Raw genomic sequence first — 12,565 nt, 5'->3', positions numbered from 1 at the left:
ATATTAAGCATGAGCGGAGATCAAGCCATTCCAAAAAAACGTATTGAAAAAATGGAGATCTCTCCTACATCAAGATTTTTTCTTAAATCCTAACGGAGGTTTGGGTTTTTATTGTAACCGGTAATTATAATCTAATTTGATTTCACCTGTTGGTCTTGTTACTGTTGTTACCAATGCTCTAAAGTTTAAAGAATTCAATTCAATTCAATTTTTGTGATATAGCGTGTGGCTGCATCAGTCGGGCGCAAATTATTTCGCCAATGTCGAGTGGAATTGAAGAGACACGTTATGGAAATTTTGTATGAATTTAATTTGGATAATTTATAAGTGGCAGGTTTTTTTGAGTATAGTGTTATTTTATAATATGGTTAGTTTCTAGCCTGGGACAACACAATATTATACAAAATACACTCTACATTACATATTTACAACTTAATATTATTATATTTGACATATTTACATAAAAAATTACAATAAGGACTAAACACAGACGTTAACAAACATTCAACGTTTACTGGACGGGGAAATTTAGGTGGAAGAACGTCATAAAGGGGATGAAGTTTAGGACAGGAAAATATTATATGAGATACAGTACCGTCGTCCAAGCCACATTCACACAAGGAGTGATCTCTAACTCTGATCTTGTGCAGGTGGACAGGTGTGCTGGAATGACCAAGACGTAGGCGACATATTGTGGAGGTAACCCATCTGTCTGCATATCTGTGGGAAAAAAACCATGGACGCCTTGGTATATCTGGTTGGACTGAGGCATAGAATTTACCTTTAACCAATTTTGATTCATTCCAGTATGTATTCCAGGACTTGTCGAGATAAGTTTTAGAAAGTGCACTCAGATCTTGGGAACTATTTTTATAATGTTCATAAGAACCCATTTGTATAGCAGATTTAGCACAAGAGTCTGCTGTTTCATTGCCTACACTGCCAGAATGACCTGGAATCCAGACAAGTGTTAAATTTATTCCATTTTGATGACAGGAAAATAGAGCCTCCCTAATCTGAAGAATAATTGGATGTCTTGACTTACTCCGGAATGGGTTTTCCTTGATGGATGATAAACAACTAATAGAGTCAGTAAAAATAACAGTTTGATTCAGGTTATGGGAGCGGGTAAACAGGATTGCTTCTAATAAGGCAACAGCCTCTCCTGTAAACACCGAAGACTCAGGAGGACATTTGAATTGTAAAATGACTTTAAAGCTGGGGACCCAGCAGGCTGCGCCAACACAACTTTGATGAGACATCTTTGAAGCATCAGTGTAGATAAGAAAGTGATTTGACCAATTCTGATCAACTAAGCATTGAAATTTCGAATAAGTATCGGGGGCTCCTTTGACCAAACCAAGATAAGTAACGATGGAAGGATTGAAAACCAGGGCTTTATATAATGTGGAGAATAGAGGACTCATCGATAAAGATAACAAGGGATGAGGGAGATTGGTAAACTTAAGGAAACTATCCAATAGATAAGAAGAGGGATTGCGTGGGCTAAGGACTTGAGATAGCTGGTCCAATTTGGTCCACAATGGGTGGGAGGAAAGCTGTAACATTTTGCTGACAAATCGGTCAAATAGGTATTGCCGTCGGAGATGTAAAGGAGGATCAACACATTCGACTTGTAGAGCGTTAGTGGGGGAAGACTTCATTGCACCCAGAATATTTCTGAGGCAACGATATTGAATTTTATTTAGCTTCTCAGACACTGTTTTTTTTAAGGGGTCTAAAACAAACGAACAGTAATCAATATAGCTACGAACTAAAGCATTATATAAGAGTTTCAGGGAGTAGGCATGAGCACCCCACCAGACTCCCGCTACTGCGCGTAGAACATTGATGCCCTTTTTACATTTATTAATTACATATTCGGTATGAGCCAATCCGTTCAGTCTGTAATCAAGGATAACTCCAAGGAACTTTGCCTTATCTACCAAGTTGATGAGTTGGTCCTCATAGTAAAAGCTAAAGGTAGAGATAGATCTCTTCCTTGTAAACACAACTGCCTGGCATTTAGACACTGACAAAGATAGGCCGTGGTTGGAGAGCCATTGCCCTAAATAGTACAAAGCAGAGTTGAGGCATTGGGATATTTCCTCTACAGAGCCTGAGCTATGATAAAGGACAATATCATCAGCATACTGCAAGATGTTACAAAAATTATTAACGGACAGTTCTAGATCCTGAGTATATATGCTGTATAGCAAAGAACTGAGAACAGAGCCTTGGGGAAGACCTTTCCACACTAATCTGGGTGGGATATTGGAAAACTGGTGTTTAACAATAACTGACCTGCCAGAAAGCAGGTTACATATGAAATGTGTTATCCTCGGCGGTACACTCAGCTGGTGCAGTTTTGCCTGAGCAACGGAAGAAGTACATTATCATATGCAGAGGCTACATCGATAAAAACACCCACAAGGTATTCACCCTTACCAAAGGCAGTTCGAATGTCTGTAGTCAGTAAACTGAGGCTGTCTGCAGTACTGTGGCCCTTACGGAAACCGAACTGCGAAGGGGCCAGTCCTCTGCCTTCCATGATCAACTCTAATCGGTTCTTAAGGAGGATCTCCGTAACTTTTGCTAAGGTGGATGACAGTGCAATAGGTCTGTATGCATTGGGATCTGATGCTTTTTTCCCAGGCTTGAGTTAGTGAGTGAGAATAGTTAAGAGTTCTGCGAAATCTTCTTATGTTTAGCCAAACAATAGAAGAAGGCGATCTGGGGTTAAGTGATTCACAGAACTTAGTCCAGCCAAGCTTTTTCTTCTTTGAAACCATCCTTTTAGTTTTAGCATCAATACGTTTATATTTCATGAAGTTCTCTTCTGTCATTTGGGCTGCGCACTCTTTCTCTGCTACCACTCTCTTATTGAACAAGTTTTTGCATTCCCCATCCCACCGGGGAGGGGCAGGCAAATTATATGAGACGGAAAGATTTTTACGGGGAATATTGGAATCAGCCGAAGAAATAAAAGATTTGACAAGCTGTTCATAGTAAGTCAAGAGGTTACCATCACTCTGAAGATCAGGAAGGGAGTCCAACAAATCATCCACGGTTTGAGCATAGCGAGACCAATCTGCGTTCCCCAATTTATATTTTAGTAAAGGGTTAGGAATGGGGAGAGGAATTGTCCTATTATTTAGAGTAAGGATAATAGGGAAGTGGTCGCTACCATAGGTAGTAGGAAGAGTTTGCCAGGATAGCTGAGATGCAAGGGAAGTTGAAGAAAGAGATAGATCTACTGCCGATTTTTGGTTCTGATTAGGGTAATAGGGGGGATAATATCTGTGAGGGGGGATAGGAATAGAAGAAAACGAAATGTTTTGCCGAATGAAAATTGCACTACCCGCATAGCCGTCATCTCTGTCATCCCGCAAACAGAAGAAACCAGGGACCTGAAATCGGGCTCCAGGCCTCAGCCATGTCTCCGAGATGGCAATTATAACAGGGCTATGAAGGTTAATTAATGATATAAGATCTTGTTTCTTAGCACGGATACTTTTGCAGTTCCATTGCAGAAGAACTGTTGGGGCCATTGTTCAAGATCTTAAAAAGACAGATTAGATTGTGGGCAACGTTGAGCGGTAATGGAAGTTCGCTGCATGGAGCAACGATGCTGAGGAGATATGACGAAAGGTCTTCTAACATTTTTCCTTGGGATTGAGGGAAGTCGGGTTGGCTGTTGCCAAGAGCACAGCCATTGGGTAGAGAGGAGGGTGGGAGATTGATGATAGCGTCATGGGCCTGCTTGTTGTAACCCTTTGGTAAGGGGGTACGGGGGCGAGGAGAACGAATAATTGTCTCTCGATAGGATCTTTTAGGGTTGGAGCTGGGTTGAGATGAGTTGGTAGGTTGGGAAGAGTTAACGGGCAGAGGGGAGAATGTAGGAGAGGAGAAGAACTCCCTTGTCATCTCCGCATATGACCTGCGGACTGGGGGAAACGAGCCGATGCATCTATATACGATATATTATTCTGAGACATAACACGCTTTATGTTTTCTTGGCGTAAAAACTCTGGACAGTTCTTATCCGACGCAAAATCACTGCCTGAGCAATGTAAGCAGGAAGCTTTTACTTTTGGAACATCGCAGGACTCACCTGTGTGGAGCTGGGCACATCTGCAACACCTGGGCTTAGACCTACACTGTGCTTTAACGTGGCCAAAACGACAGCACGGGAAGGGACGTATAAAATGAAAAATTTTGGAGGGAAGCATCTGGCCTCTAAAAGTCAAAACAACCGATTGAGTGGGTACCCACTCGACAATACCTTCAATGATGTTCTTGCGGTTTAAGCGGCGGGCTTTCAAAACCTCGCCACAGCCAATCGGTAGCTCTAGGGATTCGACAAAGTCCTCCATAGACCAGTCCACAGGGACACCTCGGACTAGGCCCATCCGAGTAATATTAAAAGTCGGAATTACTGCTTTATATTTTGTCAAAGTCAGAATTTGGTTACTTAGAAAGTCATTAGCTGCTTGAGCGTTTGAAAATTCGACACTTACTCTGTTGCAGCCAACACTTTTAACACCGTCCTTAACAATGTGCGTGAATTTGTTTTGGTGTAGTCCAAACTTCAATGCACGGATAGATGTGCCTGCAGATGGGTCCGAGACCTCCCTGGAAACGTGAACTATAAACGGACCTTTGTCATCCCTACTGTAACCTTTAGGGCCTTCAGCGAACGAAGGATGCGTGTATAGTTTGTACGGACGCTTGGGGCGGATTTAAACCTGATTTTTTCCCGCTTTCTGTAGCGGGCTCATCGGATTCGACATGCCGCTTCCGAGAGGAGGCAGCCTGTCGAGACGTATTTCTAGACCCATCGGGGTCTGGTGGAACCGGAGGGGGTTCCACCTCCATTCCCAACACACTAAATTACACCACCACCAATAAACAATAGGTAAAACACAAAAACCGGCCACTTTTCAACAAAAAAAACACTCCGAAAAACACCACACGTGTGTCAACCAAAGCCAACACGACGGTACTCCAAAGTTTAAAGAACTCAATACAAACCATTCCATCAATGTCAACGTCAAGCGTACGCCGTCAGCTGACTGCTGAATTACAAAACAAAAAAATAAAAGAAAATATTATTATCGTCGAAGTGAAGTGTGTTTATGTTTTGACTTTTGACGATTATTTTTGCATTTTTTTCGTGACTATGAGAACTAAAATATATAATTAGTTTTAAATAGCTAAACATCTGAATTGAATTTATTTACAGGCATTGTCAAGAAATTTGCTATGTTCTGCTATTTTCAGGTTATTTATGTATCAAACAATTAAAATAGATTGTATTATATCCGCCACCATTTCACGTTATGTTGTTTATGAAGATTAGAAAATGTCTATTCCTTCCAAACCAAACAGAGAGAAGTTTCGCCTGTTGGACTTATCCAGTGACGAAGAATCTGAAGATTTACAACTAGAAATTATTCCTAGTAGGAAGAAGAAAATCACTAGGTTAGTATCTCAGGAAATTATCAGTAGGTATTTGTATGTTTTATTCGACGAAACATTAATCCTTCTAGTAGTCTCTTGCTGTTAGACAACGCATGAAAATAAGCCAGGTTTATTACTTTTACCGTGTACATGACGACTACGTGTTGCTGAAAATAGAGGCTAACAGTTCGCCCCTATTTTTTGCGACATGTTTACAGTTGTCGAAGTCTTTGTAAGTTTAAATTATCTAAGGTTTTATTAATCATATGATGAGATTTATGTATATATATATTTCATATTTGATATAAACTCATCTCTTGTATGTTATCTTGAATGAAATATGCTTTCAATTTAGTTTGAAAAGTAACACTCATCAAACTTTCAATATCAAACACTCAGTTAAAGATAAGATAAATTAAACAAATGTTAGGTATATTGATTGTGCCAAAAGAAGAATTATATGATATTACTAGCTGCCCCGACAGACGTTGTTCTGTAGATTATTAAAATAAAACATGCAGTTTTATAGGAATTTGCCAATAATATTTCAAAATATCAAGATTTATTTTGTAAAAAATGCTCCTGTTATAATGAAATTGTTTCACAGCGGAACTGTCAAACCGTGCGTCACTAAATTCTCTCATAGAAAATATGTCCATACAAAACAAATATTGAAAATAAAAATAATTTTGGGTCCCAAATAGAAATAAAAACTATCCTATCTCTCAAGTTGGACCAAACTGCACTCCATGAAGTAATCCCCATTAAAATCCGTTCATTAGTTTAGGAGTCCATTAAGGACAAACATTGTGACACGAGATTGATATATATTAAGATAATAGCAATTAAATTTCAATAATATTTCATAACATCATGAATTATTTCGAAAATATGTTCCCCATTGTTATAATGAAATTGTTTCACAGCAGAACTGTCAAACTGTGCATAAATAAATTCTCTCATAGAAAATATATCCACACAAAACAAATATTGAAAATAAAAATCATTATGGGTCCCAAATCGAAATAAAGAGTATCCTATCTCTCAAGTTGGACTAAATTGCACTCCATGAAGTCCATTAAAATCCATTCATTAGTTTAGGAATTCACTGTAAACGAACATCAAGATTTGTATATATTAAGATTTGCCTTTTTATGCCTTTATGAATTTGTCAATAAAAGAAAATATGTCCATACAAAACAAATATTGGAAATAAGAATAATTGCTTTAGCTTGTAAATTTTCTCCCACAATGACAACAGCCACTTCGTCAATGGTGGGTGTATTAAAACTGCTTGTGTGTTCACCGGAAGGTGTTTTGTCAGCTCAAATGACAATATTATGGCTGTTTGATTTGCATGAACTTGTTGCATTCTAAGCCTATGTCATACTTCATTGTCACTCTCAAACATATGACTTATCAGTCTACATAAAAATAATCTAATAGATAGTTAACAACTGTAGTTAATCTACCTACTATAGTTAGCTAAAATTAAGTTTATGTTTTACCTCCTGAGAAAGTTAGAAAGATAATATAAAGATTCTAATTAGTTATTCATTTTAAACTATTCTTTCAATTTGATTTCTGAACGACGGGGGACACATCAAACGAAAAACAAAATTGTTGTTTTTATTTAATTCCGAGCATTTTCATATTTATTCACCTTTCAAACCTTCCCTGGACTTCCACAAATAATTCAAGACCAAAATTAGCCAAATCGGTCCAGCCCTTCTTGAGTTTTAGCGAGACTAACGAACAGCAATTCATTTTTATATATATAGATGAGCTAGTTCTTATGGTTTAATAAAAAATAGATCGAGAAAAGATATATTTTATTAAAATTTGTTTGGAACATCAAAAATGTTATGAGGATCACCCAGTAGATATAATAAATTATGTAATCACGGATCAAAAACTTTTGAAAGACTAATGTTATATGATATTGTTAACAGGAAGGAGAGGAATCGAGGTCAACCTAGAGTTGTTGAACCAAACATTGGCAGCGAAGTGCAGTGTGCAGTATGCTGGGCTGTTCGCGGTACATTGGTGCTGTGGTTGTTGATGCTTACATGGATCTGTGCGGCACTTTATGACCAAGTTACTACGATGAAAGTCGATATAAGTAAAGGTAAGAATAACTTCTAGTTTTAAATTCAACTGAATATAGATAATATTAATAGATCTTGATAAATTCTGGTGGCATCTTACTGCCATCTATTTGCATGAAAATATGCCACAGGTGTAGGATACATGCGGCCATTAGTCGAGTTTTAAGTGTTCTGATTGCCTGCCTGCCTCATATACATTGTGTATACAGACTAACAGTTAATAAATATTACTGGTAACAAAGTCTATTCATCTCGTCCCATATAAAGTATAGTGTGTTGGACCGGGTAATGCTTTCCATAAATGTTAACTTGACAGATGAGATGTGATGATGACAGCCACTTTTTTGAAAAAAAACTGTCTGTTCATAAAAATGGAAATTAATTATCAACTAAAAGAAAATAAAAAAAAAAAAATTCTGAATGATCCATATAATATGAAGGAATATTCCTAGCAAAGTCTAAGTCTCTGGGCCTGATAGTATCTACTGGAGAACTCGTGATGACAGGGACGTGAATATCATGTATGCCTTTAGGAATTGCATACCTCTCATATTGGAACTTGGGAACTGATGGTATACCTCCCATATTCTATAAAAATTGTGCTGCGGAATTATCGATACCTTTAATAATAATATATAATAAATCTCTAATGGATGGTATATTTCCAAGTGAATGGAAAAAAGGGAAGGTGGTACCTATATTCAAGAAGGGTAATAAATCGGATATTAAAAATTATAGACCTATTACTGTACTAAGTACTCCTGCCAAAATATTTGAATCTTTTGTCTGTTTCCAAATCTCTTGGGAAACTAAACATTTAATAAGTGAAAAACAACATGGTTTCGTTAAAAAACGATCAACCCTTACAAATTTGTTGTGTTTTACTGATTCTGTTATAACTGAATGATAAGGAGGTTGACGCTGTGTATACAGATTTTGGTAAGGCGTTTGTCAAAGTCGACCACACCCTGCTAATAAAAAAGTTAAGAGATGCATACTGCTTCTCAGAAAGTGTATTAGTATGGTTAGAATCATATTTAACTCATCGACCACAAGTAGTTAAAATAAGTGGGTACCAATCTAGAGAATTTCAACAAACATCTGGCGTTCCTCAAGGCACTAATTTGGGACCATTATTGTTTACACTGTTTATAAACGATATTTCCAAAAGTATTCAAGAATCAAATTACGAGTTATATGCAGTTGACTTAAAAATATATCGTACAGTTACTTGTTCAGAGGATCAAACGAAACTACAGAATGATATCCATCGTGTAATGTTATGGTGTAAAAATAATTTGATGGAACTCAATGCGTGAAAATGTCATTTTATAAAATTTTCTAGGAAACGAAAGAAATTGGAGGGTAAATATCATATTGATGGCATACAAATAAATCAAATAAACTATATCAATGGTTTAGGTGTCATTTTAGACGAGGAGTTGAGATTTGATAAACATATTGACAAAATAGCTCACAAAAGTTTTAAAATGCTTGGGTTTTTCTTACGTAACACCAAGGCTTTTACATCAATTTTGCTTGTTGTTGTTGCAAAGTTGCCCTGTGCTGCCTCGGGGCGTAAAAAGAATAGGGTAGTCCCAGGTCCAAGGGTGTCGTAAGAGGCGACTACGGGCTTTTTGAAAGTGGGAGAGTCACGCTGCTGTCTTATGACGTCAGCACAATCGGGCCAGACTCGTCCGGGTTACTTACCACACTCGCACAGAATACCGGCGTGAAGTAGCGGCCTAGTGCCGCTATGTTTCGCATAGGTTAGTGTCGAGGACCGGAGGCCATTCCCCCCCGTCCTTTCCCCCCCCCCCCCAACAAAATATGAGAACGGTCCTAAAAAATAAATTACCCCAGGAGGGGACCGGCTCTTGTAGAGCCGGAGAATCCCTCCCCGAGCATTCGCGCTCGGGCTGCCCCTCGTATTCTGGGGAGGGCACAGTACCGCGTATGTCACAGGACAAACAGGGCAGCAACACCACGGCACCCCGCTCCACGCTTAATGTGGACTTTTGTAACATCCGGGGAATTCACTCCAACTTAAACGCCGTCCACCACCACCTTGAGACGGCGCAGCCGGCCTTGTGTTTCCTTACGGAGACGCAGATATCTTGACCTAGCGATACGTCATATTTAACGTACCCCGGGTACAAAATTGAGCATAATTTCATGCCTCATGCCGGGGTATGTGTGTACGTTAGGGAGGATATCTGCTGTCGCCGTCTCGGCAATTTTGAGGGTAGGGGCCTGTCTACTCTCTGGCTCCGCGTAGATTTAGAGGACCGCGTCCGCATCTATGCGTGTGTCTACAGGTCCCATAGTGGTAACGCAGAAACGGATCACCTCATGGGCTGCGTTCAAGCGGCATTTGATGACGTGCTTGCTCAGATCCCCTCCGCTGAAATCGTAGTCTTGGGTGATTTCAACGGGCACAATGCCGAATGGCTTGGATCACGTACCACAGACTACGCAGGGCGATCTGTGCATAATTTTGCATTGGCGTATGGTCTGTCCCAATTGGTTGAGTCGCCGACGCGGCTCCCGGATGTGGATAGCCACATGCCGTCCTTATTAGATCTTCTGCTGACTACACATCCCGATGGTTACCAGGTCTCTGTCGACGCCCCTCTCGGAACGTCCGACCATTGCCTGGTCAGGAGTGTAGTGCCTATCCGACGCCAACGTCGCAGACCACCAGCGACCCGCCGCGTTTGGCACTACAAGTCAGCAGATTGGGATAGGATGCGTTCCTTTTTTGCATCCTACCCTTGGGGCAGGGTTTGTTTCCTTTCAGATGATCCTAGTGCCTGCGCCGTTGCAGTAGCCGATGTGATATTGCAGGGCATGGATATTTTTATACCAAGCTCTGTAGTACCGATCGGTGGCAGATCACAGCCCTGGTTCGATGCGTCAGTTAAAGCAGCATCTGACTGCAAAAAACAGGCGTATCGTACTTGGGTTGCGGCGCTGGGCTCAAAGGATCCGAACTGCAAAGTTCTGAAGAGGAAATATAACCGTGCCTCCAGATTTTTTAAGCGGCAAATCGCCCGTGCGAAATCGAAGCACGTCGTCAAAATTGGCGAGCAGCTTTCCAGTTACCCGACCGGAACACGCAAGTTCTGGTCGTTGTCGAAAGCTGCTCTTGGTAACTTCAACCAGCCGTCCATGCCGCCGTTGCACATGAGGAATGACACCCTGGCCCAAACGGCAAAAGAGAAAGCCGATCTCCTGTGCACCCTTTTTTCCTCCAACTCGACTCTTGACGACAACGGAAAAACACCGCCGACCATCCCGCGGTGTCAGAGCTCCATGCCTGAAGTACAGTTCCGACAGAAAACTATTAGGCGAGCTCTGTTTTCGTTGGACGTCAGCAAGTCGAGCGGGCCGGATGGCATCCAATCGTGCTTAGAACGTGTGCCCCTGAGTTGACGCCGGTGCTAACGCGTTTATTCCGGCACTCTTATTCAAAAGGCGTAGTCCCTGATTCATGGAAGTCAGCCCTTGTCCATCCGATCCCAAAAAAAGGAGACAGTTCGGATCCGGCAAACTACAGGCCTATTGCTATTACCTCCCTAATCTCCAAAATTATGGAGAGCATAATTAACCGCCAGCTCTTGGTATACCTTGAGGGTCACCAGTTGATCAACGACCGGCAGTACGGCTTTCGCCATGGTCGGTCGACTGGCTATCTTCTGGTATACCTAACACACAGATGGGCGGCGGCTATTGAAAGCAAGGGGGAAGGCCTGGCAGTTGGTCTGGATATAGCGAAGGCCTTTGATCGTGTATGGCACAAGGCGCTCCTCGCAAAACTTCCATCATTTGGGCTTCCCGAGAGCTTATGCAAGTGGACCTCCAGCTTCCTCACTGGGCGCAGCATACAGGTCGTTATCGACGGTTATTGCTGGAATCCCAAGCCCGTGAATGCTGGAGTGCCCCAAGGCTGTGTGCTATCTCCCACGCTGTTTCTTCTGCATATCAATGATATGTTGGACACCGCCAACATGCATTGCTATGCAGACGACAGCACTGGTGATGCCGTATACACGGGCCATGCAGGTCTCTCTCGGGAAAACGTCGACCAGTGCCTGGTGAAACTTGTGTCTTCTATCGAGTCCTCTCTCGAGAAGGTCGCGGAATGGGGTAAGTTGAACCTTGTCCAATTTAACCCCCAGAAGACTCAAGTTTGCGCGTTTACCACTAAAAAAACCCCATTTGCCGTATCACCGCTCTTCGAGAACACTTCCCTTAAAGCCTCGCCTAGTATCGGAATACTGGGTCTCGAAATCTCGAGCAATTGCCAATTCCGTGGCCATCTGGAGGGCAAAACCAAACTGGCTTCAAAGAAACTGGGCGTCATAAATAGAGCACGGCAATACTTCAAGCCGGCCCACATTCTAGCGCTCTACAAAGCGCAGGTCCGGCCTCACATGGAGTATTGCTGTCATCTCTGGTCTGGCGCACCCCAGTATCAGCTCGATCCATTTGACCGCGTGCAACGCAGAGCAGCTCGAATTGTCGGGGACCCAGTACTCTGTGAACGGCTGGATCACTTGGCGTTGCGTAGAGACGTCGCTTCATTGTGTGTCTTCTACCGCATTTATCACGGGGAGTGTTCCGAAGAGCTGTAACAACCTGATTCCTGCCGCCGAATTTCACCTTCGCACGACACACCACAAGTTACGATATCATCCCCACCATCTGGATGTGTGGCGGTCCTCCACAGTGCGGTTTTCAAGGAGCTTTCTTCCTCGTACCACGAAGCTGTGGAATGAGCTTCCTTGTGCGGTGTTTCCGGGACGATACGACATGGGTACCTTCAAGAAAAGCGCGTACACCTTCCTTAAAGGCCGGCAACGCTCTTGTGATTCCTCTGGTGTTGCAGGAGAGTGTGGGCGGCGGTGATCACTTAACACCAGGTGACCCGTACGCTCGTTTGTCCTCCTATTCCATAAAAAAAAAAAAAAAAAATCAATTCCTACGCTTAA

The 12,565-nt window shown here is 41.7% G+C and overlaps 1 protein-coding gene across 1 annotated transcript in view; it reads left to right on the top strand.

Annotated features, from left to right (window-relative positions):
• Positions 1–5,121: 5,121 nt before the first annotated feature.
• The window catches only part of LOC126972188 (uncharacterized), a 46,870-nt gene continuing 39,426 nt past the window's right edge, over positions 5,122–12,565 (top strand). Inside the window, exons 1-2 of the mRNA XM_050818816.1 lie at positions 5,122–5,484; positions 7,416–7,591. Of these exons, the coding sequence (XP_050674773.1) occupies positions 5,366–5,484; positions 7,416–7,591 (295 nt within the window). The 5' untranslated portion in view covers positions 5,122–5,365. The remainder of the gene's footprint in view (positions 5,485–7,415; positions 7,592–12,565) is intronic.

This window comes from Leptidea sinapis, chromosome 25, assembly GCF_905404315.1.
Source record: "Leptidea sinapis chromosome 25, ilLepSina1.1, whole genome shotgun sequence".
NCBI classification, from domain to species: domain Eukaryota; kingdom Metazoa; phylum Arthropoda; class Insecta; order Lepidoptera; family Pieridae; genus Leptidea; species Leptidea sinapis.
This window is presented reverse-complemented; position numbering and strand designations above follow the sequence as displayed.